We start from the raw sequence: 27,317 nt of genomic DNA, 5'->3' as shown, positions 1-27,317 counted from the left end.
CATCCTGGATATTTATAAATCAATTCAGTAGCAGATTCTTGAGAAGTTTTTTGTAGTTCAATCTTTATTTGAATCTTCACATGTAGCCAACGCGTTTCGTCCTCCACGGACTTCTTCAGGGCTACAAATAATATTTATATATACATACAATTAATATATATATACACAATATATACACTATTTAACATTTAAAATACATTTCATTTCATTAAACATGTTAAAAACCCGTAACAAAACCCAAAGGGTGATCTGAAAAGACTTAACGATTCCATTTCCAAAAAGTGTATAATTTATAAAATTTACATATTTACACAGAACATGGCTATAACATTGTTCTAAACAAAGATCTGCTACTCTTTTCTTCTCTTATTACATGATTTCTTTGTAAGAACAGAATAGATTGGTCTTGCTAAAGAAAGAACAGAGGTGGGCCTAACAACCTCATATCTTTTTTTATTTGATGGTGCGTTTCTGGTAATATAATAGTTTTAGTGTCTGTGGGTTTTTTAAACAAAACATTCTTTTAAATTATAAAGCCTGAGAGTTGGCTTACCGAATAAAGTGAACTTTTCTTCATGATGTGAAAGAGATAATCTTCCATCCAGTTTAGAGATAGTATTATTAAAAAAGATTTTTTATTCTAAAATACAAGAATGAAACCATATTAGAATTAAGCATATTACGTAACCGGTAATGGTGTTATGGTCACTTTCAGGTTAATTTCATACCTTATCTTTGGTATATGACAGAATCTTCAACAACATCAAGTTTAGGCGAATTTAGGTCAAATGGCTCAGTGTAACAGAAATCTGAATAAGAAAAATACAAGTCAGTGTAAAATGGGCCATTCGTTATTTTGTATCTGCCACTGGATTGAAAGTTAACAATACTCCTGGGTTTAAATAGTCAAAATAGCTCTAGGGTATTCTAGTCATGAGCAGTTAACAGAAGTTGACATGTGTATAAAAACATTATTATCCCAAAACAGATGTTGCTTTTAAGTGAGGGAATTGCAGCCATTTTATACTGTCACACTCCCTTAAATATCCATCACTGTAGAAAAACAGCTATCTAAAAGCTTGACAAAAGCTAAGTATCAAATTCCCAAATCACTCGAGCTATGACCTAGTAGTCCAGGGTTATCACGCTTTTGGCAACATTAGCATCTGCTTAAGAACACTATTGTCACCATGATGGTGTTACCTTTTAATGAGGAAAGGGAAGTCTTTTTTTTAAAAAGGAAAGGGCAGCCATATTGTAGTGACACACTTCCTTAAATATCTATCACTGAGGATAAGCTACTGTCTCGATATTTTAACTAGGGCTGGGTGACAGGTTCCTAAATTGCTCAAGCTAGGACCTCGTTGTAAGCTATAGTATGCCAGACAAATCTATTCATGTAGCATCAATCTAAAAACAACTAATTATTCTAGCCTCATTACACTTACTTGGAAGTTGTGGGTCCCGCCGGCTCAATCGCGTGGTGTCTTTTCTAGTGATGAATGAACCTCAGTGAAACCCCGACTTATATATGGTGTATATTTAGTAAACTAGATACACCTGTGAATGTATTATTCTAATCTACTAGGAGGTCGTAATCTTCCTCCGTAAAGGGTACGCCATCTTGACAGTACCGGCAGATTATAAATCCAAGGCCCATATGGCCCGCTCTCTTTAGCGTAGTTATATTGTTTTATATTAATACCAATCCTATCCACATTCCATTTAGGAGAAATGAGGGGAAAATTGGATACGTTAAGGATATATAAAAAAAAGTTACGTAACTCGATGTGATTATAATTGTAGCTCATACTGTCATACAATTCTATTTAAATACAAATTGACCCTTTTCTGACCATATTTCTTAATGTGTGCTAGTTTACGGTATTCCGGGAAAAACGATCATCGTCCGGACCCGCCATTTTGAGTAGGTTTCGAAATTCAACTTGATGGCGTGATTTTAATCGCCATCTTGTAGTGTATACGAATTGTGGATGCAGATAAAGCTATCCTGTATACATGACGCAATTTTAAGCGCCATCTTGTAGTGTGTAAACAACACTCAATAGAGCAATGGAGAACCGAATACTTAGGTTTGCTTCAATTTAAAAAGTAAAATATGTAATTAGACAGTTGTTTTTAATTTGGTAACAAATTGGTAACGGGAATTGAGTTCTTCAAGCCCAAAATTAAATGAAAAATTATCATGGAAGAAAAACGATCATTAGAAATTGAAGTCCTCCCGAACAGTATTCTCAATACTTTTCACATTACACAACATAAGTCCATCAATTCTGTTATTTGGAAAATTAGTTTAAGTGCCTTTATATTATGTCCTAATGATCTCCATCATTTCTGCCCATTTTTTTATATTTTGAACATTTGTATTTCCTGAAGGAATCCAATGTGAATATTACCATTTTTACACTCTTATATTTAACTCTGTCCATTTCTTATTATTAAGAACTTTTTATTAAAGAGAATCTTTAAAAAGTGATAAAGGAAAACAGTTCCAAGTGCTGTATCAATCGTCATAAGCAAACACATAAATACAACCAAACAAAACAAATTTAAGGGTCACATGTTTTCATGGGTCATATTTATGGGCAAAAATTATGGAGATCATTATGACATAATATAAAGGCACTTAAACTAATTTTCCAAATAACAGAATTGATGGACTTATGTTGTGTAATGTGAAAAGTATTGAGAATACTGTTCGGGAGGACTTCGATTTCTAATGATCGTTTTTCTTCCATGATAATTTTTCATTTAATTTTGGGCTTGAAGAACTCAATTCCCGTTACCAATTTGTTACCAAATTAAAAATAACTGTCTAATTACATATTTTACTTTTTAAATTGAAGCAAACCTAAGTATTCGGTTCTCCATTGCTCTATTGAGTGTTGTTTACACACTACAAGATGGCGCTTAAAATTGCGTCATGTATACAGGATAGCTTTATCGGCATCCACAATTCATATACACTACAAGATGGTGATTAAAATCACGCCATCAAGTTGAATTTCGAAACCTACTCAAAATGGCGGGTCCGGACGATGATCGTTTTTCCCGGAATACCGTAAACTAGCACACATTAAGAAATATGATCAGAAAAGGGTCAATTTGTATTTAAATAGAATTGTATGACAGTATGAGCTACAATTATAATCACATCGAGTTACGTAACTTTTTTTTTATATATCCTTAACGTATCCAATTTTCCTCTCATTTCTCCTAAATGGAATGTGGATAGGATTGGTATTAATATAAAACAATATAACTGCGCTATAGAGAGCAGGCCATATGGGCCTTAGATTTATAATCTGCCGGCACTGTCAAGATGGCGTACCCTTTACGGAGGAAGATTACGCCTTCCTAGTAGATTAGAATAATACATTCACAGGTGTATCTAGTTTACTAATTATACACCATATATAAGTCGGGGTTTCACTGAGGTTCATTCATCACTAGAAAAGACGCCACGCGATTGAGCCAGCGGGACCCACAACTTCCAAGTAAGTGTAATGAGGCTAGAATAATTAGTTGTTTTTAGATAGATGCTACATGAATAGATTTGTCTGGCATACTATAGCTTACAACGAGGTCCTAGCTTGAGCAATTTGGGAACCTGTCACCCAGCCCTAGTTAAAATATCGAGACAGTAGCTTATCCTCAGTGATAGATATTTAAGGAAGTGTGTCACTACAATATGGCTGCCCTTTCCTTTTTAAAAAAAAGACTGCCCTTTCCTCATTAAAAGGTAACACCATCGTGGTGACAATAGTGTTCTTAAGCAGATGCTAACGTTGCCAAAAGCGTGATAACCCTGGACTACTAGGTCATAGCTCGAGTGATTTGGGAATTTGATACTTCGCTTTTGTCAAGCTTTTAGATAGCTGTTTTTCTACAGTGATGGATATTTAAGGGAGTGTGACAGTATACAATGGCTGCCATTCCCTCACTTAAAAGCAACATCTGTTTTGGGATAATAATGTTTTTATACACATGTCAACTTCTGTTAACTGCTCATGACTAGAATACCCTAGAGCTATTTTGACTATTTAAACCCGGGAGTATTGTTAACTTTCAATCCAGTGGCAGATACAAAATAACGAATGGCCCATTTTACACTCACTTGTATTTTTCTTATTCAGATGTCTTTTACACTGAGCCATTTGACCTAAATTCGCCTAAACTTGATGTTGTTGAAGATTCGGTCATATACCAAAGATAAGGTATGAAATTAACCTGAAAGTGACCATAACACCATTACTGGTTACGTAATATGCTTAATTCTAATATGGTTTCATTCTTGTATTTTAGAATAAAAAATCTTTTTTAATAATACTATCTCTAAACTGGATGGAAGATTATCTCTTTCACATCATGAAGAAAAGTTCACTTTATTCGGTAAGCCAACTCTCAGGCTTTATAATTTAAAAGAATGTTTTGTTTAAAAAACCCACAGACACTAAAACTATTATATTACCAGAAACGCACCGTAAAATAAAAAAAGATATGAGGTTGTTAGGCCCACCTCTGTTCTTTCTTATCAAGACCAATCTATTCTGTTCTTACAAAGAAATCATGTAATAAGAGAAGAAAAGAGTAGCAGATCTTTGTTTAGAACAATGTTATAGCCATGTTCTGTGTAAATATGTAAAATTTATAAATTATACACTTTTTGGAAATGGAATCGTTAAGTCTTTTCAGATCACCCTTTGGGTTTTGTTACGGGTTTTTAACATGTTTAATGAAATGAAATGTATTTTAAATGTTAAATAGTGTATATATTGTGTATATATATTAATTGTATGTATATATAAATATTATTTGTAGCCCTGAAGAAGTCCGTGGAGGACGAAACGCGTTGCCTACATGTGAAGATTCAAATAAAGATTGAACTCCAAAAAACTTCTCAAGAATCTGCTACTGAATTGATTTATCTTTGTCTTATGAACTGTGATGGTTATTATACAGATTTTCACTGTACTATTTTGTGTGCTGGATCAGCGTTGAAATAAATTGTATGTTAGAACAAAATTTTTTGTTCTGGGAGGTCTAGGGAAAAGTATCTCCGATCCGTGGCACCATAAAAACAAGGAGGCATTAAATAGGATAGGTGCAATTGTCGTTAAAACCCCTTTTCCCATTGTTCTGTTCTCAAATCACATCCTGGATCTTTAACCTTGCAGCGGGTGCTGCTTGAAGCAGCACCCGCCGCAAGGTTAAAAAAAGCATGTTTCACATTTACATGCACAAAGCGGCAGGCACCGTGCGGTGCCTGCCGCTTTGTGCATGCAAATGCAGGGGGGTATGATAGGTACCCCCATGTGCACCCCCACCCCCCCTTTACCCTGGGGGCCCCCAATGGCCCCCCAGAAGCAAAGGTCCACATGCTTTTCCACGGCGGAAAAGCATGTTTACTCATGCTTCCTAATTTGGCTGACGGTGTCTTGCAGACACCGCCACCAAATGGCCCGGCAAAACCCGCGGATCAGCGGCGGACGGCCCTACCGTCCGCCGCTGGTCTCACCACATTCCCACCGCCATCCTAATCTGGCGGTGGGTGTTTGATGTGGCCGCGGTGGTGAATCCCATCCAACGTCCATCTTATTTAATTGGCTTCTGTTAAAACAAAAAAGTCCAGAGAAGTGAGTGAGACTAATGTTGTTTTTTGATCTTGTTGATCTCATATTTAGGGCCTCATTAGGATGGCGGTGAATCCGCATCCTCCGGGCCGGCGGAAGCCACCGCCGGCCCGGAGGATGCGGATTCACCGCCATCCTAATGAGGCCCTAAATATGGGATCAACAAGATCAAAAACCAACATTAGTCTCACTCACTTCTCTGGACTTTTTTGTTTTAACTGAAGCCAATTAAATAAGATGGACGTTGGATAGGCATTCCATTGTCCAGTCAAGTGCACCGCACAGAAATGATATGTCATTATTATAAAAGGTTCCAAAGAGGAGATAATAGATATCTTATTTAATCAACAATCATACATAACAGGGGCATCACAAACGGTATATGGAACCAAGGGAAGTACTAAACAGATACACAGCATGGGTTCCAAGTAGGGAAATGCAGGAATATTACTAGACAAAATATCAACCAATGAACGAGAGCCAAATGGCTTAAAGAATCGTAGTCCAGAAATAAACAAGACAAGGGCCCACTTATTAGTTTTAGCGAAGCATGTTATATTTAAATTACTCATCAACAAAGTAGGCAAAATATAAAGTTTTTGTGAAAAAGTACTCACATGAGCACACAGTGAGTACAGGTTATACAATACATTGTATATAAAACCAAAAAAGCGACAATGGAATATATAGTTAGAGTTTTCAACAAATACAACAATTTGATTTTTTTTTCCAAGGGTATAACTCCTTTCCAATTGTCAGAAGTGTCAACAGTGTTTCGACCCATGGGAATGAATGAGTCATCACGTGACAGGAAAAATTAAATGAGCAATTTAATTGAATTGAAGACCTGGAGCACAGGCCTTTATACTGTAAGACTGGGAGAAGGCTTTTCCTAGTCTAAAGCTGTCCTCAGACTGACGCAGACGCTCCTGAATAGCTGATTTTCACAGCCATCACGAGGTTATGTTCAAAACCAATCTGTGGGAGGCCAAAGTTAAACAGTTTACAATGCAATGGACACAGATACCTACTTCTCAGTGTTGCTTATTTGCCATACTTGTGGTTTCATTCTTACAGTCCCCAAAGCAAGAATAAATAACTGTGGCTGATTAGGTTTCCAAATTATGATCTCATGCGCATTTAATATGTTTAATATGAGGTAATGTGCAGCACCAAATTTGAATGAGTCATTGCTAGCATGTGACCTGAAGGGAACGTATGCTGCCAGTGCTGCCAAGGGACACACTTATTCCATATATTATAATTTTTTCTCACAATTTTTTTTTTTTTGCACTATGTAAATGTTGTATATATTTCTATTTCAAACGTTTTTGAATTGTGCGATGTACTAATGTGGTGTTTCTTTGAAAAGACATGCTCTATTGAGTTATGAATGTCTTTGTTGAAATATCGAAAATAAGCAAAATAAAGCTTAACAACTTTGGAATTAATGGTCTAAGGTTTATCACAACTCTAATCAAAATAACCCCACCAGACATCCTGTTTGCTTATTTCAATATTGAGGTGGTCCATTCTGGGGAGTTACGGACCCAAGCCTTGCTTGATCACACAAGGGACACAGAGCCAGCACTGTTGCTGTTGAGGGCTCTGGAGGGAGTCCGTTCATGCAGGATTGGCACTTGGACTGGGTCTTCAGTGGTAGGGGACTAAGAGCTATTCCTGCTGGGGTCAGGATTTCTCCCAGAGCAGTATCTGCCTCTGTTGATGTAGTACCTCTTCCAAGCGTCATTGATTATACTGGAGGTGGCAATTCACTCAGCACGTGAGTGAAGTTCCACTGCTGATGTCAGTAAATTTGCAATAAAGCAATCCAAGGTGGTTTGCGTGGAAACGTCATATTGCCACACTGTAATCATGGAAATCTTGCGCATACGCAGGCTGCATGTTTGACATTTCTTCTTCTTTCGTGTGTGTACCTCTGAAAACGTAATGTGCTTGCCATGTATGTGTAATACTCGTGCATTCTTTGCCTAGATGGTTATCCTGCCATCCACCCTGATGTTTTACTTCAAATGCAGCAAGATGAAGAGATGGATTCTAGAGATTGGTCCGGGTCGGAAAGTTCTGACGTCCTCATTTGTCCTACGAAAGGTGAGTGCACATGTTCTAAATTCATAGTTAAATCATTGCAAGTTGAAAACATAGCTGTTTTACAAGTTCCATAGGAGATAATGGAATTGTGAAATAGTGGAACAGATATCCGTCACGTTTGTGACAGAGTATTCCCAACCTCCAAGATCGTAATTGGGCCCTAAATGACTGGAAGACATTTCTACTTAATCCTTTGATGACGGTGAATGGTTGTTGAATTATTATTTCAAACAATCAGATCTTACCAAAGCATGAAACGTTGAAAAGGGTGAACTGGGAATTCTGAAAATCGTCAATTTCATAAATGCTTAAATACGAGAATGATACATAGGTAGAGAATAAATCAGTGAACCATTTTTGTAACCAGGTACCATGTTACTTGGGGTATTCAGTATATTATCACAAATATGTCGTCGATCAACAGCTCCTAATGCTATTGTAACTGTAATAGCAGTACTTTATGCTGGTGCTTAAAACCAAATAGAAGGAAATACAACTAAACACATTCAAATTCTAGGAAATGTATATTACTCTCAGTTAAGTGTAAGTAAAATCTCACTAGCATCTATCAGCAGCTGCCTCTGAGTGACTGAGCTCACAGCCACACCACGCTGCTAGTGGTTCTGTGTGGGTTTGGAAAAAGCCCTTCGTTTGACCAGCAGGTACAGGAGGCCTTGAACCTCTCAGAAGCTAGAAGACCTGCTTAGCATCTGGTGTTTTTGTAGGTTAACTTGTGAATCGTCCAGAGTCCTTCCGAAAGGCCTGTGAGGGCAAGAGTTTCCAAGTTCCTAGCTCAATTGTGGAGTGTGAACATAGCAAGGGGACATTTCATGTTCAGGTTTCACTCAAGATTTGGCTATGGCGGTGGCTAGTGATTGAGGGTTTGGTAAGTCACAGTTGGTAGTAAATGTTGTAGAAGATGGTGTGGTAGATGGAGAAGCTGGTTGAGTACTTTGGCGTGATGATGTGTTGTGCGAGATTGAGAGCTGTGGAACACTTACATATAGCAGACTGACGTGTGTGTGAGGCCAAACAACATATAAACATCGCCTAGGTTGAGAAGCTGAGTAATTGGAAGGAGCAGAAGTTTTGCGACTATTTGGGCAGGTAAGAAACTTTAGCCAGGAACTGAGCAGAAAAGGATATCCATGATGGATGTGCAGGGTGAGAGATTGCTAGGAACGGTTGAAAGAGGAGGAGTTGGGTAGCTGGATTTGGGTCAAAGATCCAGTATTGTAATATATGGTCCAATAGGTGTATGTTTTTCCGAAGTTGAAATTTGTTTAGAATGTCTAAGCCCTTTAGCGACCAACTGCTGTTGGATGACATGATGTTTACTATTTAGCCCCAAGAAATGAAAACTCAATTTGCCTACTTGTTTCTGCAACGACCATTGATAATCAGGCCCCAAAATAGCAAAGTTATACTTTGAAGTAATATAAAGTGTGTAGTGCAAATTGTATACATGATGATTATATGTCAGAAAGATCTAACTAAATATACATTATGTCAAATAGAATTTCCAAATCCCAATGCCGATGTCAGCTGGAGAAAAGAGGACATGTCAAAAGCATTTTTAATGCCGCAGCCTGGTTTAAAAGGGAAACGCAGCACTATGCCCAGTTCAGGTACATTTCAACAGCTTCAAACTAGTTAAATTGAAGAGATTGTAATTCTGTTTTGTTGATTACATTTAGTGGCAGAGTGCAAAATATGTGTTGTTAACTTCCTGTAAGCATAGTGGGATGCTGCTGATGAAGGACTACATCCAGGCGACCACTCCTTCCAGTCTTTCACATTGTCTGGTCCCGGGCTCTATCAGCCGATACAGTACAATATCAAAATCAAAATGTTGTTAATCCGCATTTGTCCATGACACATAAGGGACTGTAGACCCTCTCTCTCCCACAGCCATTCATATGAACAGTGGGACTAAAAAATGTATTTTTCTGCATCAACCCATCTGGGTGCAGTGGGGCTCTTTGTCCATGTGCATGGAAACTTGGAATTAGTTTATAAACTGGGTTGGAGCTGGTATGCCTGGTGCGTTACTTGAGGCCTACCAGTTAGCCCCCGTTTACTCTGTTGAACAAGTCATGTCCTCATCTGCTTTTTCCCCTAGGTCCGCTAGATTTATAAATGTTTGCAGCCCTGTTAGAGATATGTGGTTGGCCTTTATGCAAATTTATAGCCATCAATACCCCTTTAAACCATGCCTTTGGGAGATGCTAAAACTATACATGGGTATATTAAGCTATTTATTTATTTGATTGTTTGTTTATTTATTCTTCTACACTAGTATTTCATTCAGATTCATTGATATTATAATGAAACATGTTCTGTTGTGAAACGGAGAGAAAATGTATACAACATAAATAAGAGTACCCGATTTCACTCAATGCAGAATCTGCTATCCCTATAAACAACCTCCTATGTTTTTTGTGTAATTATAACTAAATTTACATTTTCCTTTATTGACAGGGAATGAGGTAATTTCCTTCATCATAAAAGATGAGCAACAGGCATATTCCTTAGCCCATCGAAATGTTGAAAATAGAGAAGTTATTAATATTTCTCCAGGTGAGTAACTTGTTTTTACCTGCTTCTAATTACAGGCTCGACAATCTAGTTTAGTTGTTAAATTGTACTACACACAAAAACTGGGCATTTCCATTTCTACTGTCCAGCACTCCAAAACATTTTCCAAGTCTCCAATAATGTTATGGAATCACATTGACTTCCACAAATGACCCCAGCTTTGGCGCCATATCCTTCCTTGAACACTCACCATCCAGTGATTAACAAACAATTGTCTGATTCTGCTAGTCACTTCTTGTCAGTTGCAACCTGATTTCGCTCTCCTCATAGCCCTATTTTCACGGCAATGTGTTTAATTATGTATCAGTTTCACTGTATTAGATGTTATGCCAACTCACTGGAAGGTATTCCCTCAGCTACTTCACACCACCGTATTCACCTGTTCCGAGATTTACTGATGCAAATAAAAATCTCAATCCAAACCCTCTTGACCCCCCGCCCCCCAATATTTTTTTTACCTAACGGTAAGCCTACCAATTCTTGCCTGGATTGGTGAGAAAGGCATTGTACATTTTGTAGACGCAAGAAGGCAAAAGCTCTTTTTTTTCAGTTCGGAAAAAGTTTATTGATGAAAATAAGATAGAAATGTGCAAGTTACAGTAATAACAATGATATGATAAACATACAGCAAAATTAGAATCATCAATAGAGGAAAAAGTCAATAACAATAAAACAATGTGTAAATCAGCAATTAGCAATTATGAATCAAATAATTATTAGATACAGTAGATATGAAAACAAGATGTATAATATAACAAAAAGATTATATTGACTTAAAGGGAATTTTTGGAGGTTTGGCAACCTCTTGTTGTGGCGGGGTTGGAGCCAGAGAACAACTAGCACTCATATCTAAAAATTATGTAACTGGATCCCAAAAGTGTTTTCTTTTGGGGGCTAAAGTTAGTGGGTAAACAAATGTCGTGTCTAGTCTATAATTGTAACAGACAGCATACCACCACGCCTGATAGGAAAGTTTAGTGTGGTCTTTCCAAAGTTTGGTGATTTGCTGAAAGGCCACCGCCAATAATAGGTCAATTATTTTAATGTTAAGTGCACAGTGGGCCCAGATAGGCGAAATGCTTCCTAAGAAGATATGAGTAATAGAGAAAGGGTGATTAGAAGAAACAATAGTGTTAATTTGGGACCACACCTTATTCCAAAACGCATGAACTGGAGCACAGTTGAAAAGTAAATGGACTAAGTCTGCACGTGGTGAGGAGCATGTCCAACATATATCAGAAGTTCCTGAAAAGCGTGTGCTGAGGATAAGTGGTGATAATAAAAGTCGATTATAAACAAAAAATAAGGTCTGAGTAGTGTTCGCAGCCCTAGAGGATTTGCGTATTTTCATCCAAATTTTATCCCATTAATCAATAGGCCAGGAAACATCAAAGTCTTCTTCCCACGTTGTTTCTGTTTTAGTTTTAGCACGGGGTGATAACGGAGCATGGAGGAGTGCATAAATCTTGGAAGCTGTGGCACCTTTGGTCAGTAAGGTCCGTAGCGAGGATATGTTAGAGGGCTTTTTGCACTGAAGAGAAAGAGAAGCAGTATAAGTATCAAGTGCTAATTGTAATGCGTGCGTTAGTACAAATACTTAGCGTGAAAGGTGGAAGGGAGACGAAAAGAGGTAGCAGCCTGAGAAAATGGAATGACGTGTTCCAGATGAAATAATTGGTGTACCCATATGAGGCCTCGCTGTCTCCCAAGATTTCAAAAAAGGTGGTTTGTTTTTTATCAGGATAGAGGTATTATGCCATATAGGTTGTTCGAAAAAAGAAGAAAGAAGAGGAGGTGGGAGAATCTTGGACGTATATTTAAGAATAGGAGTAGATAAGGATTGTGGCTTACGAGAAAACAAGAGATATTCATCAAAAGTAAGAGGATCGATATAAGATTGTTCCAAAGTTAACCATAAAGGTAAAGGTACGGAAGGATCCAAAATCCATTTTAATGCTTGATTTAATAAATAAGATTTATGATAAAGGGAGAAATTTGGAAAATTTACTCCGCCTTCTGATTTAGGTCGGATTAATTTAGAGATAGACATACGAGGACGTTTATGTCCTCATAAAAAGAGAGATAGGATAGAATTAATTCTTTTGAAATATTTCAGAGGGATTGAGAATGGAATATTAGAGATCAGGAAGAGAACAATGGGAGTGAGCATCATTTTGATTGTGTCCAATCTGCCCCACCATGACAAATATAGAGGATGCCATTTTGTGGTAAGAACAGTTATTTTTTGTAAGCAATCCTCCATACAACGAGTGATAGTGCCTGAAAGGGAAGATGTAAAATGAAGACCTAAATATTTAATATAATTGGGGTGCCACGTAAAACCCGAATCAATAAAATCAGCTTTATGAGTGAATTTAGTGAGGGGCAAAATTTCGCACTTATCATTGTTTAATTTGTAACCGGAAACTTGTGCAAAGGAATTTACCTCATCCAGAAATGCGGGGAGAGAAGATTCGGGTTGAGATAAGAACATCAAAACATCATCAGCATAAGCTGCCATTTTAATTGTGGTCTGTTTAAATTTAAAACCATGAATTTCAGTATTTTGGCGAATCCGTAGTAAGAACGGTTCAAGGGCAAGGTTAAACAAAAAAGGAGATAAGGGACAACCCTGCCTAACCCCTCTATCAAGGGAGAAATAGGAAGCTATGCCACCGTTCGCTGAAATAGCTGCTCTTGGGTGAGAATATAAAAGGGTGATTAAAGTAGAAATTTTGGGACCAAATCTGAACCACTTTAAAGTATGAAAAAGATATTTCCACTCGACCCTATCAAAAGCTTTCTCAGTGTCTAAAGCTATAGCAGAAAGGGAAAACCTCACATTCTTCGAATTCCCTTGCTGCTATAGCTTTAAACGCTGAGAAGGCAAAAGCTCTGAGCAGTTCGACACCAAAACCCACATTTGAATTAGATTACAGTTAGAAGCTCTGTTTATCCATTGTTTTGGTGAAAAGCTGCCCAGTGAGTTTTAAACTATCCATAAAGAAAATATTACGCTTTTTAGACACCTGCAGAGACTTTCCAGTTATAAATCTGAATCTGAGCTGCCAGGAGCGAAGTATTTTCTGCTCCGGCAGCACTCGGGACCCTGGTTTCCAAAACTTTGCACTGTTAACATGTATCAGAGGTGGAGGGCAGGCTGGGCACAACCATCCATAGGGAGCGCTAGTGTGATTCCCAAAGTGGTGGTGATAACTTTGATTATAGAACAACGACTGCATTTGTTGCAGGATCCATAAACTGAAAATATTTTTTTATTGCCGGATATTCTTAAAGTGAAATATTATTATACTATTTCCTTAGTCCTGTATAATGTGCCAGGTACTTGTAAGTACTGCATCATTGATATGGATGTGACCAGATCCATGGCTACACCACTGACCTCTGAACCCTGAGAAAGTTATCAGCACGGTGGTGATCCTGCATGCATGTATGCTGGATACAGGCAAGGTTTAAGCCATAATCGTACTTCTGTGCCTGTAGGGCATAATCTGAACAAAGCATGTTTTCACAAAGCCCAAGACATATTTTGACAATACCTTGTTCTAGGGACATTTTGGTACTAATACCAAATGCTTACCATAATAATGGAAATAAATACAAAACGTCTTTTGGAGGACATCTTTGTTGAAGGGGTGTTAATGTTGAGGTCTACAAATAATACAAACTTCATACCAAGAGGGAATGCACAATTTACGTTTCATCTTCAGACTTTTAATTTCACTTCAAAAATCACTATTTACAAGAGGTAAGACCTGTCTTTCAGTAAACTTTGAGACATAATTCAGTTTCACATTTTAACATAATCGGCTCACTTTAACAATCATGAAAAATTGACAACTTTAATTTTGTATCAGCCTGCTTTTGACAATGCCTGCAGTTAAACTACACATAATGAATATTGGAACAAATCACTTCAAGCAAAAGCGCACTACTTTAGTCAGTCTAAATTAAAAGAAAATCTGCGTCTGCACCATTTTGAGAGTTTGAATGATCTAGAGATGAGATATAATACGCTGCAGTTTGCAAACCTGCTTTTTTTTCAAAGTTAGGTTTAAGACTTTTCAAACATTTTCCAGTACAGTGTTCTCCATTACATAGATGCAGGGCAAGCCCACATTTTTTATCTCCTTTGACCCTCGCAGGTCAGAATCTACCTCCTGCTTTTGAGGAAATAAAGCTCTGTAGGAAGCATTTTAAGAGGATACGAGCATTTGTAGATTTGACAACTGAGAATACATGTCTGACTTTCAAAGAATTGGGAGCAGATCTTGGGTCCCAGGGGATTAATCAGTTTTGCATCAAATTTTATGTCTGCATTGCCGATTTTAAAATTGCATAGTGGAGAGGTACAGAAAGAAACAAACGTCCACTTGTAACAGATTTGTACATTTGTAAAATGTCTAAGCAAATAACATATTTCCAAGAAGTGCTTTCCATGGTTAGGCAACCTAACAATAAGTCAATTGGACAAAAAGGCCCAACTTTTTGGTCACACACATTTGCCAAATCCATAAAGTAATATGACCATCAACTTTAAATGAATTCATTGTTTCACTAATACCTATTTGCAATATACCACAGGCAAATTTTCCAAAGTGCGAAAAGATAGATACAAGTACAGTTTGCTTTTGGGGCAGAGAGGAGAGACAGCTTTATTTTGGCATATTATTGCTGGGTTCCCAAAATGTAAGATACATTGGATTATATGCAGAAAAGGATCTCTTAACATCATCTTTACTAGTCTTGTGCTGAATCAGCCAATTAACCGCATGCGTGCTGCGGTCATTTTCGCGCTGTTCGGCTTTTTTCATTTTACCGCGTTACATGACGAGCTGAGCTCGTCATGAGCATGCGAGCGGCGCAACTCATGACGAGCTCAGCTCGTCATGAGCATGGAAGGGGTTAAGATGATAAGATTTGAACTGAGTAAATGGAATAAATACTTCCATTTACCAAAGAGCTATTGAATGCTGTCTACAACAATTTAAATGAAACATGTGCAGGACACACTAGGGCAAAGGATGGGAATGTCTGCTGGGTAGAGCCCTGTTTCATAGAAATTGCTTTACTGAGTGATTTCTTCCCTATTGGCAAAGCACAGAGTCATCGCTACAGCATCAAGATCCAGACCGGGTAAGAAAAGACACCCTACTATTTGTGTTGAAAATCTCCTTAAGTGGTGGGCTGCAATTCGCCAGCACAAATCTATTCATTTGACATGGGGCACAATAGAAAGAAGCAAGAGCTACTTTCCCTTCCACCATTTCTAGATTCATTCTTGTCTACAGTCATGTAGATTTTCTCACCATGAGTTAAGACGGGAAGGAAATAAAACAACAGCATGCATTAGAAGTAATTGCGCTCAACCTCTAAACTCTGTATTAAAAATTAATTGTATCTTGAATTGCTGCAGGTGTCCTACTTTACATGTGATATGTGCATTCTCTGACAACCTTGCATGGAATGCACACACTCTTGGATGCTACATTATTTAAATTGACCAATCATTTTTCTAAAACAGTTGCCTCTAATTCAAACAATTGATGGCAAGCTAATACGCTTTTGAGTTTGATAGTTTCCCAGTTAAAGCCCTTGGTTTCCAAATGGGGCATAATGCAGGAAAGTGCCTAGGGAAATGTCATAACTAATGCATGCTAAGAGGTTAGTTTAAATGGAAATGTATGAGTTCTATTCATAGTTATATCAGCAATATAAAGATTAAAGAATAAAGGTGCAAAGATGCATCATTGTATGGTTTCCTTTGGGGAGCCACTTCCCTCCCTAACAATCCCCCAGGAAACGTATCCTTATATTTTTAAAGACTTTGTTTATCATTTTTATTACACATATGACATACATAACAGCCCAGAGGGTGGAAAAAAAGAATGTACTTTAGCATAATTGACATTAGTGGAAAGACCAGTCCAATAATATCATCCTCATCATTGCAACATATACTGCACATTTGAGCGTCCCATATCACAAAGAAAGAACAGCAGGTAAGCTGAGGGATAAAGCTCACCACTAGCATGACGAGATAGTGCGAGTGTTAACCACGCAACAACGATCCGTACACTTATAACAGGGGGATCCTTATTTAAACTATGTATGCATGTGAAGCAACTTAATTCAGTTTATTTGCCCAAAATCTAGACTTCCATTTGGTAGATAATCCTTCTCAAAACCTATTTGGAATATAACCTATCTGCAATCAATTCTTTAGCACAGGAAATGGAGAAAAAATGTGGCACATTGCACAGCCCCAATGAGAACCAATGAACCACCAGACTGGGACCATGTCCATGCATCTGACATGTCAGGCGCCATCTTCTGCAATCCTGCTGGTTAGGGTATGATCTGGAAGCCAGAGAGAAGGATCATACACACCTCAGGATCACTCCAAAGGGCTCAGCAGTTGATGGAGGCTTACACTTATAAGACTAGAACTGTTGAGATGAAAACTACCCTCTCCACCCTCAAGTTCTACATTGAGCTGAAGCAGAATTGCAACAATAAAGGCACTGCTGTTGTATGTAGATAGTTGTGAGAAGCTGAGATGCAGAGGTGTAGGGGCATTAGGACTGCATGTCTTGTGTTAGTGCAGGCGGCACTGAGGAAGGAATCCTGGCTTTGGGGTCAAACGAAATGACACAAGATGAAGACATTATCTATAACAGAAGTTTCACGCTTGCAAGGGGGAGCTGTGCCATGGAGCCCAGATCATCTCTGTTGGAAGACCATGGAACTGGTCATGTCAGAGAGGGGCAAGGCTCTGAGCTGGTATAGAGTACAGGTGACGGAATATTCATTCACTAGTTGTTGGATGGAGTGCAAAAGTCAACCTTGGCGGAGCATGGTTAAGGAGGTTAAAGGATTATGAAAGACAGAAGGGTGCAGTGGTCTGGAGTGGATCCCCTGAGGAGAACCTTGTGAAACACATACCAAATAGCTGCACATTTTTGAGGGATTCAATATTTTGAGGCAGCCACGGTAGGACTTTGTTGCAAGGTATGGGTGTTATAGTGGCATGGTGACATATGTAAAGCTATTGCCAAGTCCAAACTGACCACAGCACCAGGGGCACTACGTCCACAGTGGGTCAGAGTAACAAGACTTCAGCACACTGGTGCTGTTCAGCAAAGGCTTTCAGCAGTTTGCAAGAGTAGACTTTATATGCTGGATGGCACTAGAGAGACAGAGGTGGCGTATATTTTGGGTGGAGGGGGTTGGGCTGTGATGCAAGATGGACAATGGAAGGAGGAGGACCCTATGGAAGCAGTGTCTAAGTATTTGGGAGAGTTAAAATGTCCTCTTATAGCTTAACTTCCCTCTTGAGCACTACAATAATATACTAGATCACAGTGACATTGAAATAGTCTCATCTTTGAGGAAACATCAAGGAATGTTGAAACAGACATGTCCAAGGTCACTAATTGACAAATGTGACCCTTCATCATTCTTCTCTAGCAGATATGTTGTTACAGTAATGCAGCAAATATTGTGAAAAAAAGGTTTTTTCAAAGTTGTGTTTGATGGAAATTATGCTACTCTTAAGGGAGGGGCGAATGGAATCGAACATCACCATTTGAATCTCAATTGTATCGTAATTTGCGTCTACCTGTAAATGTGTATATATGCTGGCATCCTACAAGGACATTGTCAGTCAGTCAAACTTTATTCGGCCACCATTTATAAAAGCACAGAAAAAAGACAATTCATAAAGGTATAACAGAAGACATTTATCTTAAAAGATCGGCATAAAATGTATTAATACTACAGCAATAGAAAGGAATCTAAAACAACCCAAAAATGAGCCTATTATACATAGAAAATCTTAAAAACAAACCAATAAAACCCTGAAGAGGCATACTCTCAAAGTCTGCGACCTCGGTGCCTCAATGTAGGAATTATCCACGGCTCTAGCGTCCCAGTTCTTTACACTGATCCATATCTATAACAAGGGCATTGATAAAATAAACAAAGCATCACCTACCATTTTAGAACATTTCACATAGCAGTAGGATTGTTTCATTTGTTTACTTGTGTTGATGAATAGACTATTTTAATTTAAACCAGTTTTCCATTGAGTCTATGAAAAGTATTTCATTATTTCACTTGGCGGTTACTACTATTTTCCTTTTACAGCAGGTGATCCTTTGTTTGCACCAAGAAATAAACCAGAAGATGAAATACATTTCCAAGAAGAACCAGACCTTGAAGAAAAATCCGTAGGTGAGTAAGAGCTCTAGATCAAGCTGGTAAATGTATAGAAAACGGAACCATGACATATAATACATACAGCCTGTCAGGAAATATTTACTTTTAGCCAATTTTCATAAAATAATCAAGAGAGAAGGTACAGTAATGTACAACCTTTATTTTAGTGCCTATCACCAAGTTACATTATGATGCAATCTTTATTTGTTTTCAGTCGCGATATCCCCAGCTGAGGAGGGAGTGGCTACATTGTAAATGTATCGAGTGCATGATTGACTTGTCTTTGACCTTTCTTTTGTGCAGGCTGCAGATGGAACTCATGATAGGTGTCCGTTCACTTTTCCAAGGCTGGTGTAACTCAGGTGTATAGGCAATCCATGTTAATAATATTGCCACTGTCAGTTGATACACAGATATCATCCGAATACTCCTGCTTTTTTGGGCTTTGCTTTCAGAAGGCGCAGTGACAATATCTCTAAGCTACCTCTTGGAGGTTGGTGATAGGTTACATTGTCTAGTTCAGGCTGCAAATACATGTATCATACAAGAAAGTGTCCAAGCATTGATCTTCTTGTAGAAAACTATATGACTTTTACTAATCATTTCAATATGTCTAGTTACTTTAATAATTGTTATGACTTCAGCAATATGTTTGATTGGGGCTCTTAATTTAATCAATAACTGCCGTACTCTAGACTTCCACGTGGAACATGAGTTGCATACATGAGGAAGATTGCCAAAAGACAGCCGATCACAGTGTAGGTTTGAAATTGTGACGATTTTATCATAGTTTGATATCTGACTGCTCGTTTTGCGTAGGGTGAAAGGGGCTGCACACAGGGAACCATGCTGCAGGTAGCGGTCAAACAGCATTTGGTAGCATGATGAGAACCACATTCTGAGTCACACAAGGGAAGGGAAACATAAAGTGGTAGTAGAAAAGCCTTCCTTGAAGCCTACTGTCCATGGTGGAGAGTGTGAGTGGCAGCCTTGGGGAGGGAGGTGTAGCGGGTCTTCCATGGTCCACTGTCACTTGAAGAAAAGATGCAGGCCATGAAGGTCTAGTCACATGGGCCCACCACAGCTGTCAGTCACTTATGTTTGCCAGTCGCTTGAAGTCTTTCTACTGGGGATTGATCGAGGCAATGCTTTCAGGTCACGGTCTCTGTTCAGGTGTTGCACTCTCGCCAAATCACACTGTGATCTACTGAAACCTGTTCATTATCATTCACTGGCAACAAAAGGTCATTTTTCTGGATGCTGATTCAAAGCTACGTGGCTTTATAAAGAATTCCATGGCGACGAGGTCATATAAGAAGCAGCTCAGGGGATATGCAAGGAAAGGGAAGTCAGCTAACTGTTTGCCATTTACCCTCTCTAGCTTTATGGGTAACATACCTCACAGGTGCATGCAAGTACACTCCATATACAATCAGGGGAATCTACAATATTTACTAATTGAATGTGGTTGCCCCTCTTTCTGCATACAATTTATGTTTATGTTTGGGTCAATGAGCAACCGATCATTGAGGTGGGGCAACACGGTTGTACGATATAATACATGTGACGTTTTCAGGTAGTGCAGCTGTTCTATACCTCTAGACCCACCTCTCACTAGAGAATGGATTTGGGACTTCAGGCAGAATCTCCGGATTCGGGGCGCACATCCACTACTAGCTGCTGCACTGCATAGATTGAAACCCTTGTGTTGGCTGATGCTATCTAAACCCTTTGCTTGATCTTGCCTTGATCATTAAGCGACACTTCTAAACTGGTGGAATAGGATAGGAACCTAAGCACGAAATTCAGAGCTATCATTTGTTTGGCAAGCTTAAACTGCAATGTCAGAGCGACTTGCCAACCCCAGTGCTAAGGAAGTATATATCTCTACACTAACGACCCCACTGTGTGGAACATGAGTACCTCTAATTTAAAACGGTAGTATACCTTATTTTATAATAGAAGGGTTCAATTATGTTGAGTTGTAGGCTCTTCTCAAAGATAAACACCCATGAAGACCACTTAAGGTGAATCCTACTCTGAAGGGCCTCCATTATTAATCTTCTACTGAATGCCAATATTTGTCACCTACTGAGACAAACATTCTTAAATAGCCATCAAATGGCAACAATGTGAGTTATATAAGCCCTTGTAAATATTAAGGACTTTAAGCGCAGCCATGGCTCAAAAGTTCATTTGTGATGTTCACTAGATATGCGGCTAGCCAAACACCAAAAACTAACAGACATAAAAAGTACTCATGCACATAGACCTACTAGCAGCAGTCCATGATATCATCACACTTACCTGCACCCATACTCATACACCACCAGACAAACAGGTATGTTTGTACATAGACCAGCACACAAACATGTATAGACCCTCCTAACAGACCTACAGTGAGGCAGCACCCAGGCCGGAACACTTAGACAATCAAATGGGTGAACAGAAGGATTGTTACTAGCTGCTGAGTTTAATGATGCCTCATGTCAAAGTACTAATCCGCCACTCATCTAAGGAAACCTTTTAGGCGTCAAAAGTAGAAGTTTGTCCTTGGACAAATGTTATATTGCATTTGTAGCGCGCACTATTACTCTAGAATGTCCTGGCGCTTATTCTCAGTTAAAAGTCCTCTTGCCAGTCCAGTCTCTACCATGTTTTCAAAGATCATCTGTAGGTAACAATTCAGTGCACTGACAGGCCAATATCTTTTTAGTTATGGTTGGGCGGCACTATTGGCAAAACAAGAAAAAGGAACAATGAATTGGAACCTGGCACAGAGTAATTAACTGTGGTTAAAGTTAATTCCTATATTCCATCTATCATTCTTTTGTTTTCATTTTGATCTAGTGCACTTTGAATTCCCATTCCATCCTTAGCCTCATTTACTTTGTATTTATTACATTTGTTCGAAGTGTGTCAAGTATCAGGGATTATCTCAAAGCACTTGGGTAGATTAAACAGGGTGGGATAGGAATAGCAATAGAGACTTCAAGCAACACCTTGTAAATTTGAGTGAGAAGCGCAAATGAGGTACCAAGTACCTGTGAAATCTGCCAGACACATTATTTGTTGTGGCTGCCATCACGTGATGCACAAAAGCATTCTTCCTGCTCCTAAATAAAATAAAACAACAAATGTACTGTGGGTGCATCGACTCTGCTGTCTATGGGCCTTGTGGGTCTGCCTGAACGCTCTGGAGTCTGAGTGGGTCTTTTAATGGAGGTCTTTTAAGTCCACATAGCATGTGCTGACCCACAAAGAAGGCCAAGGGAGATTCCGGAGAATTCTGCAGCGAGGGTGAGTGCCTGGTTCATAGGATTTGGACACCGGACAAGTCATGTGGTCAACCCTAGTTGTGCTGTGTCAAAGACTGTGTGTTTCTTGTTGTGGACCCTTGAGTGCAGGGTCTATGGTCACACCCTCCTGCACACAGCGAAAGGATGTTTTTTCTAAAAATGTTTGACTAGTGTTGGATTATTATTGGTTCAATAGTATGAACTAACTTAACATATTGACAGTTACCTCTTTCTTGACGGAAGCATGTACAGCTTATGATTTTGCTGCATTTTTTGGTATATATCTATATTTTCCATTGCACTCATTAAATATATAGAAATCAAAAGCAATATCAGGTTTCTATGGCACTGGCTCAGAGTGTGCTTATTCATGGGGATAAACTGATAAAAGAGGTAGTAAATGGCCAGATTGGTTAAATCCACCAGACCTGTTCCTGTGTGCTGGAAGAGCATCGCGGTATGTCTGATTTGGATCCAGATAAACTAAGTTCCCTAATCAAGGCAAAATGTCACCACGTGTCCGTAGATTTTGATGTGTTTCTTTGTTTAATTATTTCTGCAATGTTTTCCATAATTGCATTCTGTAGCAGAAATATTGACAGGGTTTAAAATCAAATATAATTTATACCTTTCAAGGTCTTTTTTCATAAGATTATCTAGTCAGTACTATGTTTTTATCTATTTTTAAATATTTTCTTTGCAGATGTCCTAGAATAGAATAAATAGGTAAAAGATCATTTTTCATGCTTCATTTTACAACCATCTCAGTTTGTGGGTGGTCGTTTGCAAAGTTGTATCAATAATTGTTTCTCTGCCCATAAAGATCTAATAACAACCTTCCCATTTTCATTCACAAGGTGAGCAAATCGCCCACAGAAACTTGAACAACGAGGATTTCCTGATTAGTACTGGAAAAATGAAAGCGCGAAAAGCTTCAGAAAAAGCGAAAGGGATGATATTCCAGAATTCTATCAAAGGAGCAAACATCCGCAAATGGCCACCAAATAGAGTGGAGTTTGAAGGAGAGATGAATCCTGAAGATGAAAGCGGTTTCAGCAATTCATCAAATTCGAAATTAAATCAGGAAATACTAGAAATTGAACTTTCAGATAAATTTACCAAGCGTGAGAGTAACCGGAACATTACAACATGTCCACCTAGGTCTCAGCAAAACTGGCAACCGTATCTTCAGCGTAAGCAGAGCTACTTTTATAAAGGACGGTCTACTGAACATTACAGAACACTTGCAGATCACATTATTTATCAATGTGCTGAATGTATGAAAAGTTTCAATGGGAAAAGTCAGTACCTCAAGCACCAGAGATCACATCACAGGTCCTACCAATGTACAGTATGTGGGAAAAGCTTCAGCTGTAAATACCATCTCATTAGACATCAAACAAAACATACAGGAGAAAAACCATACCAGTGTGATGAATGTGAGAAAAGCTTTACTCAAAAAGGAAGTTTAACTATACATCAGAGAATACATTCTGGAGAACGCCCGTATCACTGTACTGAATGTGAAAGCAGCTTCAGAGAGAAGAAACAGCTTTTAGGACACTTCAAAAAAGCCCACGCCCCATGATGAGCACATAAGCTGAAAACAAAAAACTATTAAGTGGAAAATTGAAAGTTCTGATTATCTGGTTGGCTTGTATTGGTAGAAGCGAAAATTATCATCACCTGCCCTGACTCAAAGACAAGGCTGATACATGCCATTAGATATATGTATAAAATGTAATCAAACATGGCAGCATTAACTAAGCTCAAGTAACAAAACATTAGAAAGGTTTTATATAGTAGGACCATACTTCTCTGCAGAAGGCAATATGTCACACGTCTTAACATTCCAGAATTGCATATTCAATGAAACCACTAGAGTATCAGTAAAAAAATGATTGTGAAGCTTCTTCAGTGGAACCAAATCAAACAGAACTAAAGGAAACATGGAAAACATCAAATGAAACAATATAAGAATATTTTAATGCAAAAATGTATATGTAAGAACTATTTCAGCAATCACAAGTTATTTGTCAAAGTGCAACTACCTGAGGAATGCTTGAGAGGGAAAAGATAGCAAAACTTCCCTTTCACTTTTCAGTCTATAAGTTACACATTTTTAACAGGAATAAATAAATACATCACCGTAGGAGAGTCGTGCAACTAGGGTTTATAACTATATATCCTTAGATTTCACCAGCAAAATTCATAGGAAGGTAGACTCCCCTTTAATAACCAAGCAATCCCTATTACCAAATTGTTCATACAGTAGAGCTGTGATGCCCTAAAGTATTTTGAATACTCTCAGTATCATTTGACTGAAGACAGCCTATTCTTTCCAGTGATGCTATTTTGTTTTTAATCAAGATGTTTTGCCTGTAAATAGGGACTGTGGTGATATGGTGGCTCTTTGCGATCATGGGAAGAGGCATTTGAGAACTCTAAGGATTGTGGCGGCTGTATCATTAGTATTTTGTGGTTGGCTGGCACTGGCCTATAGCTTGTGTGACCCTCTTTTGTTTTTGGTGGTGGTGCCTGCTTCGTCATCCAGAATATTTCACCAGTGGTGTGATCTAATCAAATGATTTTTAACATGAGGAATTGCAAATTAAATAACTTTTGTTTTTCTTTTTTTTGGATCTTGGACTTGTATATCCCTGGGAGTTCCTCGCATCAAGGCAAATATCCAAGTGCAAAATGTATTGAATTTGTTTGGCTTGTGGTTGCCATGATCCTGTATCCTGATTACAAAGGCACTCTATAACACTTTGGAGCACAAGGATTATCTGTCTATACGAGACAGTCTCAGAATCCGGTATTAGGTTGCTCAACCACCTGTGAAAGAAGCTGCCTTATTTCAAATGGAAAAAAGTCTGGTTATGTAGTAGTGAGACACCAGATCTCCTGAGTCATCATTTCTTTTTCTAAAAGAAAAAAAAGCTGTTCGATAGAGCTGCATTTAAAAAACAAAATGCCCTTTTTAAAGAGTCTAACCTACAGACCCGCACTAATGGAAATTAAAAAAATGGGAGCAGGATGGCCTTGCTACCTTTGCCTGGGTTTTAACAATGTGGGTAGAGAGTGGCTTTGATAATTTGGCTGATCACATATTAACCTATATGCAAGCCAAATAAGTGGTGCTTCTGACAGCAGTAGGCAGAGATTTGGCACCAGTCATTCTCCAGAGGGAGCACAGCACACTTTAGAGGCCTTACTCAGGAACTGGGTGGAACCATGGCATAATCCCCACCGTTTTGATTATGGTTGTCTCACCCGGTCTATTGGGTGGCAATGTTGGAGAGTAAATTTCACATCTTCATACCAATAGAGCTACCCACTGTGTTATGTCTTGCAGTTCTCAGCTGTGATATTGCATTCTTCTAACTTTAGAGAAGGATAGGGCACCGTTGCCATGCTTCAGTGAGCGTATTTGAAATCCACAGACTGCTGGATCCTCCTCTGCCTTTATTTTGCTGTCATTCGTAATTGTTAAAGGCCTCCGGACAGGTGAATATGACAGGTCACAGGCAGTGTTCTCATCAGTTATACTTTTGGTAAGGGGAAAGCTGTGAACATATGTTTCTCCTTCCCAGTAAATCAGATAATTACTTAAAAATATAAGAGTGGATGTTATTTTACTAGGAATACAAGTGTTTCATGTTTAGTGTAATATCTCATTTAAAGTTGCAAATACATGCAGTATAAATGAGAAATTAAGATCCATTATCAGATGGCAATCTGATATCAATTATCTCAAAGCCGAGCCGATCATCAAGCCCTGAATATATATTTTGTTGCTGGCTGTAGGGCAGATTCACCTAAAATCCGTAATTCTCAAAAATGTCCATGAGTGCTCCTTGAAAGGCGGCACAGTGGTTGCTACTCAGGAGTACTCGCAATAGTAATCTTAGTGGGAATGTGTATTTGTCAGCTTTTTATTCTTTCCATGGGAACATGACTCCCCAAATGATGAAACCCCTTCACCCACTCCTACACCGTTTTTGAGCGTGGCCACTCCACATTTCCAACTCTGATAGAAGCTTACTCATGCCCTTCATAGTAGCAAATCGTCCACAAGACAGACAGTGGGAAGGAGGTTTGTAGAGCATGACCAATATTACTCAAGTCTCCCCATGATGATGGTAACTCCTATTGACCATGAACAGTTGCAGTCATGACATTATCCGAAGGCATTGTACCATTATAGTGGAAGTGAGGAAAAATGGGTAGGTGTATGAAGGAGATTAAAGAAATTTGCCACATGCTAAATTTTGTTGGAATTTCGATGACGCGTGACTCACACTGCTAGGACTGTACCTCAAGACCTGTGAGTACATATCAGTTGCCAGACATTAATTATATTAGAAACTGTAAAAATGTTAAATAGTACTTATTTGGGACCAGAACTGTATTACATGTGAGTTATGGAATGTACAAATGTAGCCTTTCCAAAAAGTACTTCATAATCAAACTTGACCAAGAAATTTCATCATATAATGAAAATTCACAAATCAGCATTTATCCTTAAATCTCTTTAGATGTGGGTGTGTAGAAAACCATTCAGCAGTAAAATCCGAAAAAAGCAATTTGATCTCTGTCCTCATTATCCAAATCTTCCCCACACAAACGAACTTGGTCATTCGCACCACTAGAAGCTATTGATAGCATTGATACTGATGCTTATCTTTCATTACTCAGTCCTAAATCGCTTTCAAAACCTATAAAGTCGTTTTATACAACTGTTATAAAATGCAAACAGTGTTTTAAAAGACCAATGCCATATAATTTCAAAGTGAATAGTGATGGTTCAGATAAAGTTGTAGATATTATTGTAGAACCACACAGAGCAGAAAGAAGAGAACAGAAACATGATTAACTGTGGGTCCAGTGTAGTTGTTACAGTGTTGTAGAATAATGCCAACTATGTATTTATTATAGACCATGCTTTTGTGTAATACATGTTACTGCATTTAAAATGTGTATAAAATCATCCAGATGTACTGATGTCCATTCTCTCCTGTGTTTCAAATCTTTTACTCCATATTTGGGTGTTTTGGGCTTTTAGTATGGTCTCCGAAGAGTGGGTTCAGTCGCCCCCACCCCCATGCTCTCAACCCCTCCAGGAGCCTATCTTTCATTGTGATGTTTCTTCCACATCCCTTCATTTGGAGAACCTTGTCCTTTGTCTTTGGCATGTTCAAATCAGCTGAGCTCTTACCTGAGCCTGATGGGCCTCGTCCCATGCACCCCAATTTCAAGTATGTTTCAGGAAGATCAGCCCTGCCAAAGCATGCAGTCCTGTTGAGTGAAATGGGAAGTGGACAGGGGGCTCTCGAGACCCGACCCACGATCATTAACTTCTCCAATTCGAATCATGAGTGCCCGTCCACCGTATCCCACCTCAGAGCTG

The 27,317-nt window shown here is 38.6% G+C and overlaps 1 protein-coding gene across 2 annotated transcripts in view; it reads left to right on the top strand.

The window, feature by feature from the left end:
- Positions 1 to 26,907, top strand: part of LOC144818750 (uncharacterized) — a 64,323-nt gene extending 37,416 nt beyond the window's left edge. Inside the window, exons 5-9 of one of the 2 annotated variants that reach the window (XM_078676460.1) lie at positions 7,650 to 7,766; positions 9,284 to 9,394; positions 10,248 to 10,346; positions 18,537 to 18,620; positions 22,762 to 26,907. In XM_078676460.1, coding sequence (XP_078532586.1) covers positions 7,650 to 7,766; positions 9,284 to 9,394; positions 10,248 to 10,346; positions 18,537 to 18,620; positions 22,762 to 23,492 — 1,142 coding nt within the window. In that variant the 3' untranslated portion in view covers positions 23,493 to 26,907. Of the gene's footprint in view, positions 1 to 7,649; positions 7,767 to 9,283; positions 9,395 to 10,247; positions 10,347 to 18,533; positions 18,621 to 22,761 lie in introns of both variants that reach the window. The other variant, XM_078676459.1, reaches the window with a different exon arrangement.
- Positions 26,908 to 27,317: the final 410 nt, after the last annotated feature.

Source organism: Lissotriton helveticus, chromosome 2_1 (genome assembly GCF_964261635.1).
Source record: "Lissotriton helveticus chromosome 2_1, aLisHel1.1, whole genome shotgun sequence".
In the NCBI taxonomy this organism is placed as follows: domain Eukaryota; kingdom Metazoa; phylum Chordata; class Amphibia; order Caudata; family Salamandridae; genus Lissotriton; species Lissotriton helveticus.
This window is presented reverse-complemented; position numbering and strand designations above follow the sequence as displayed.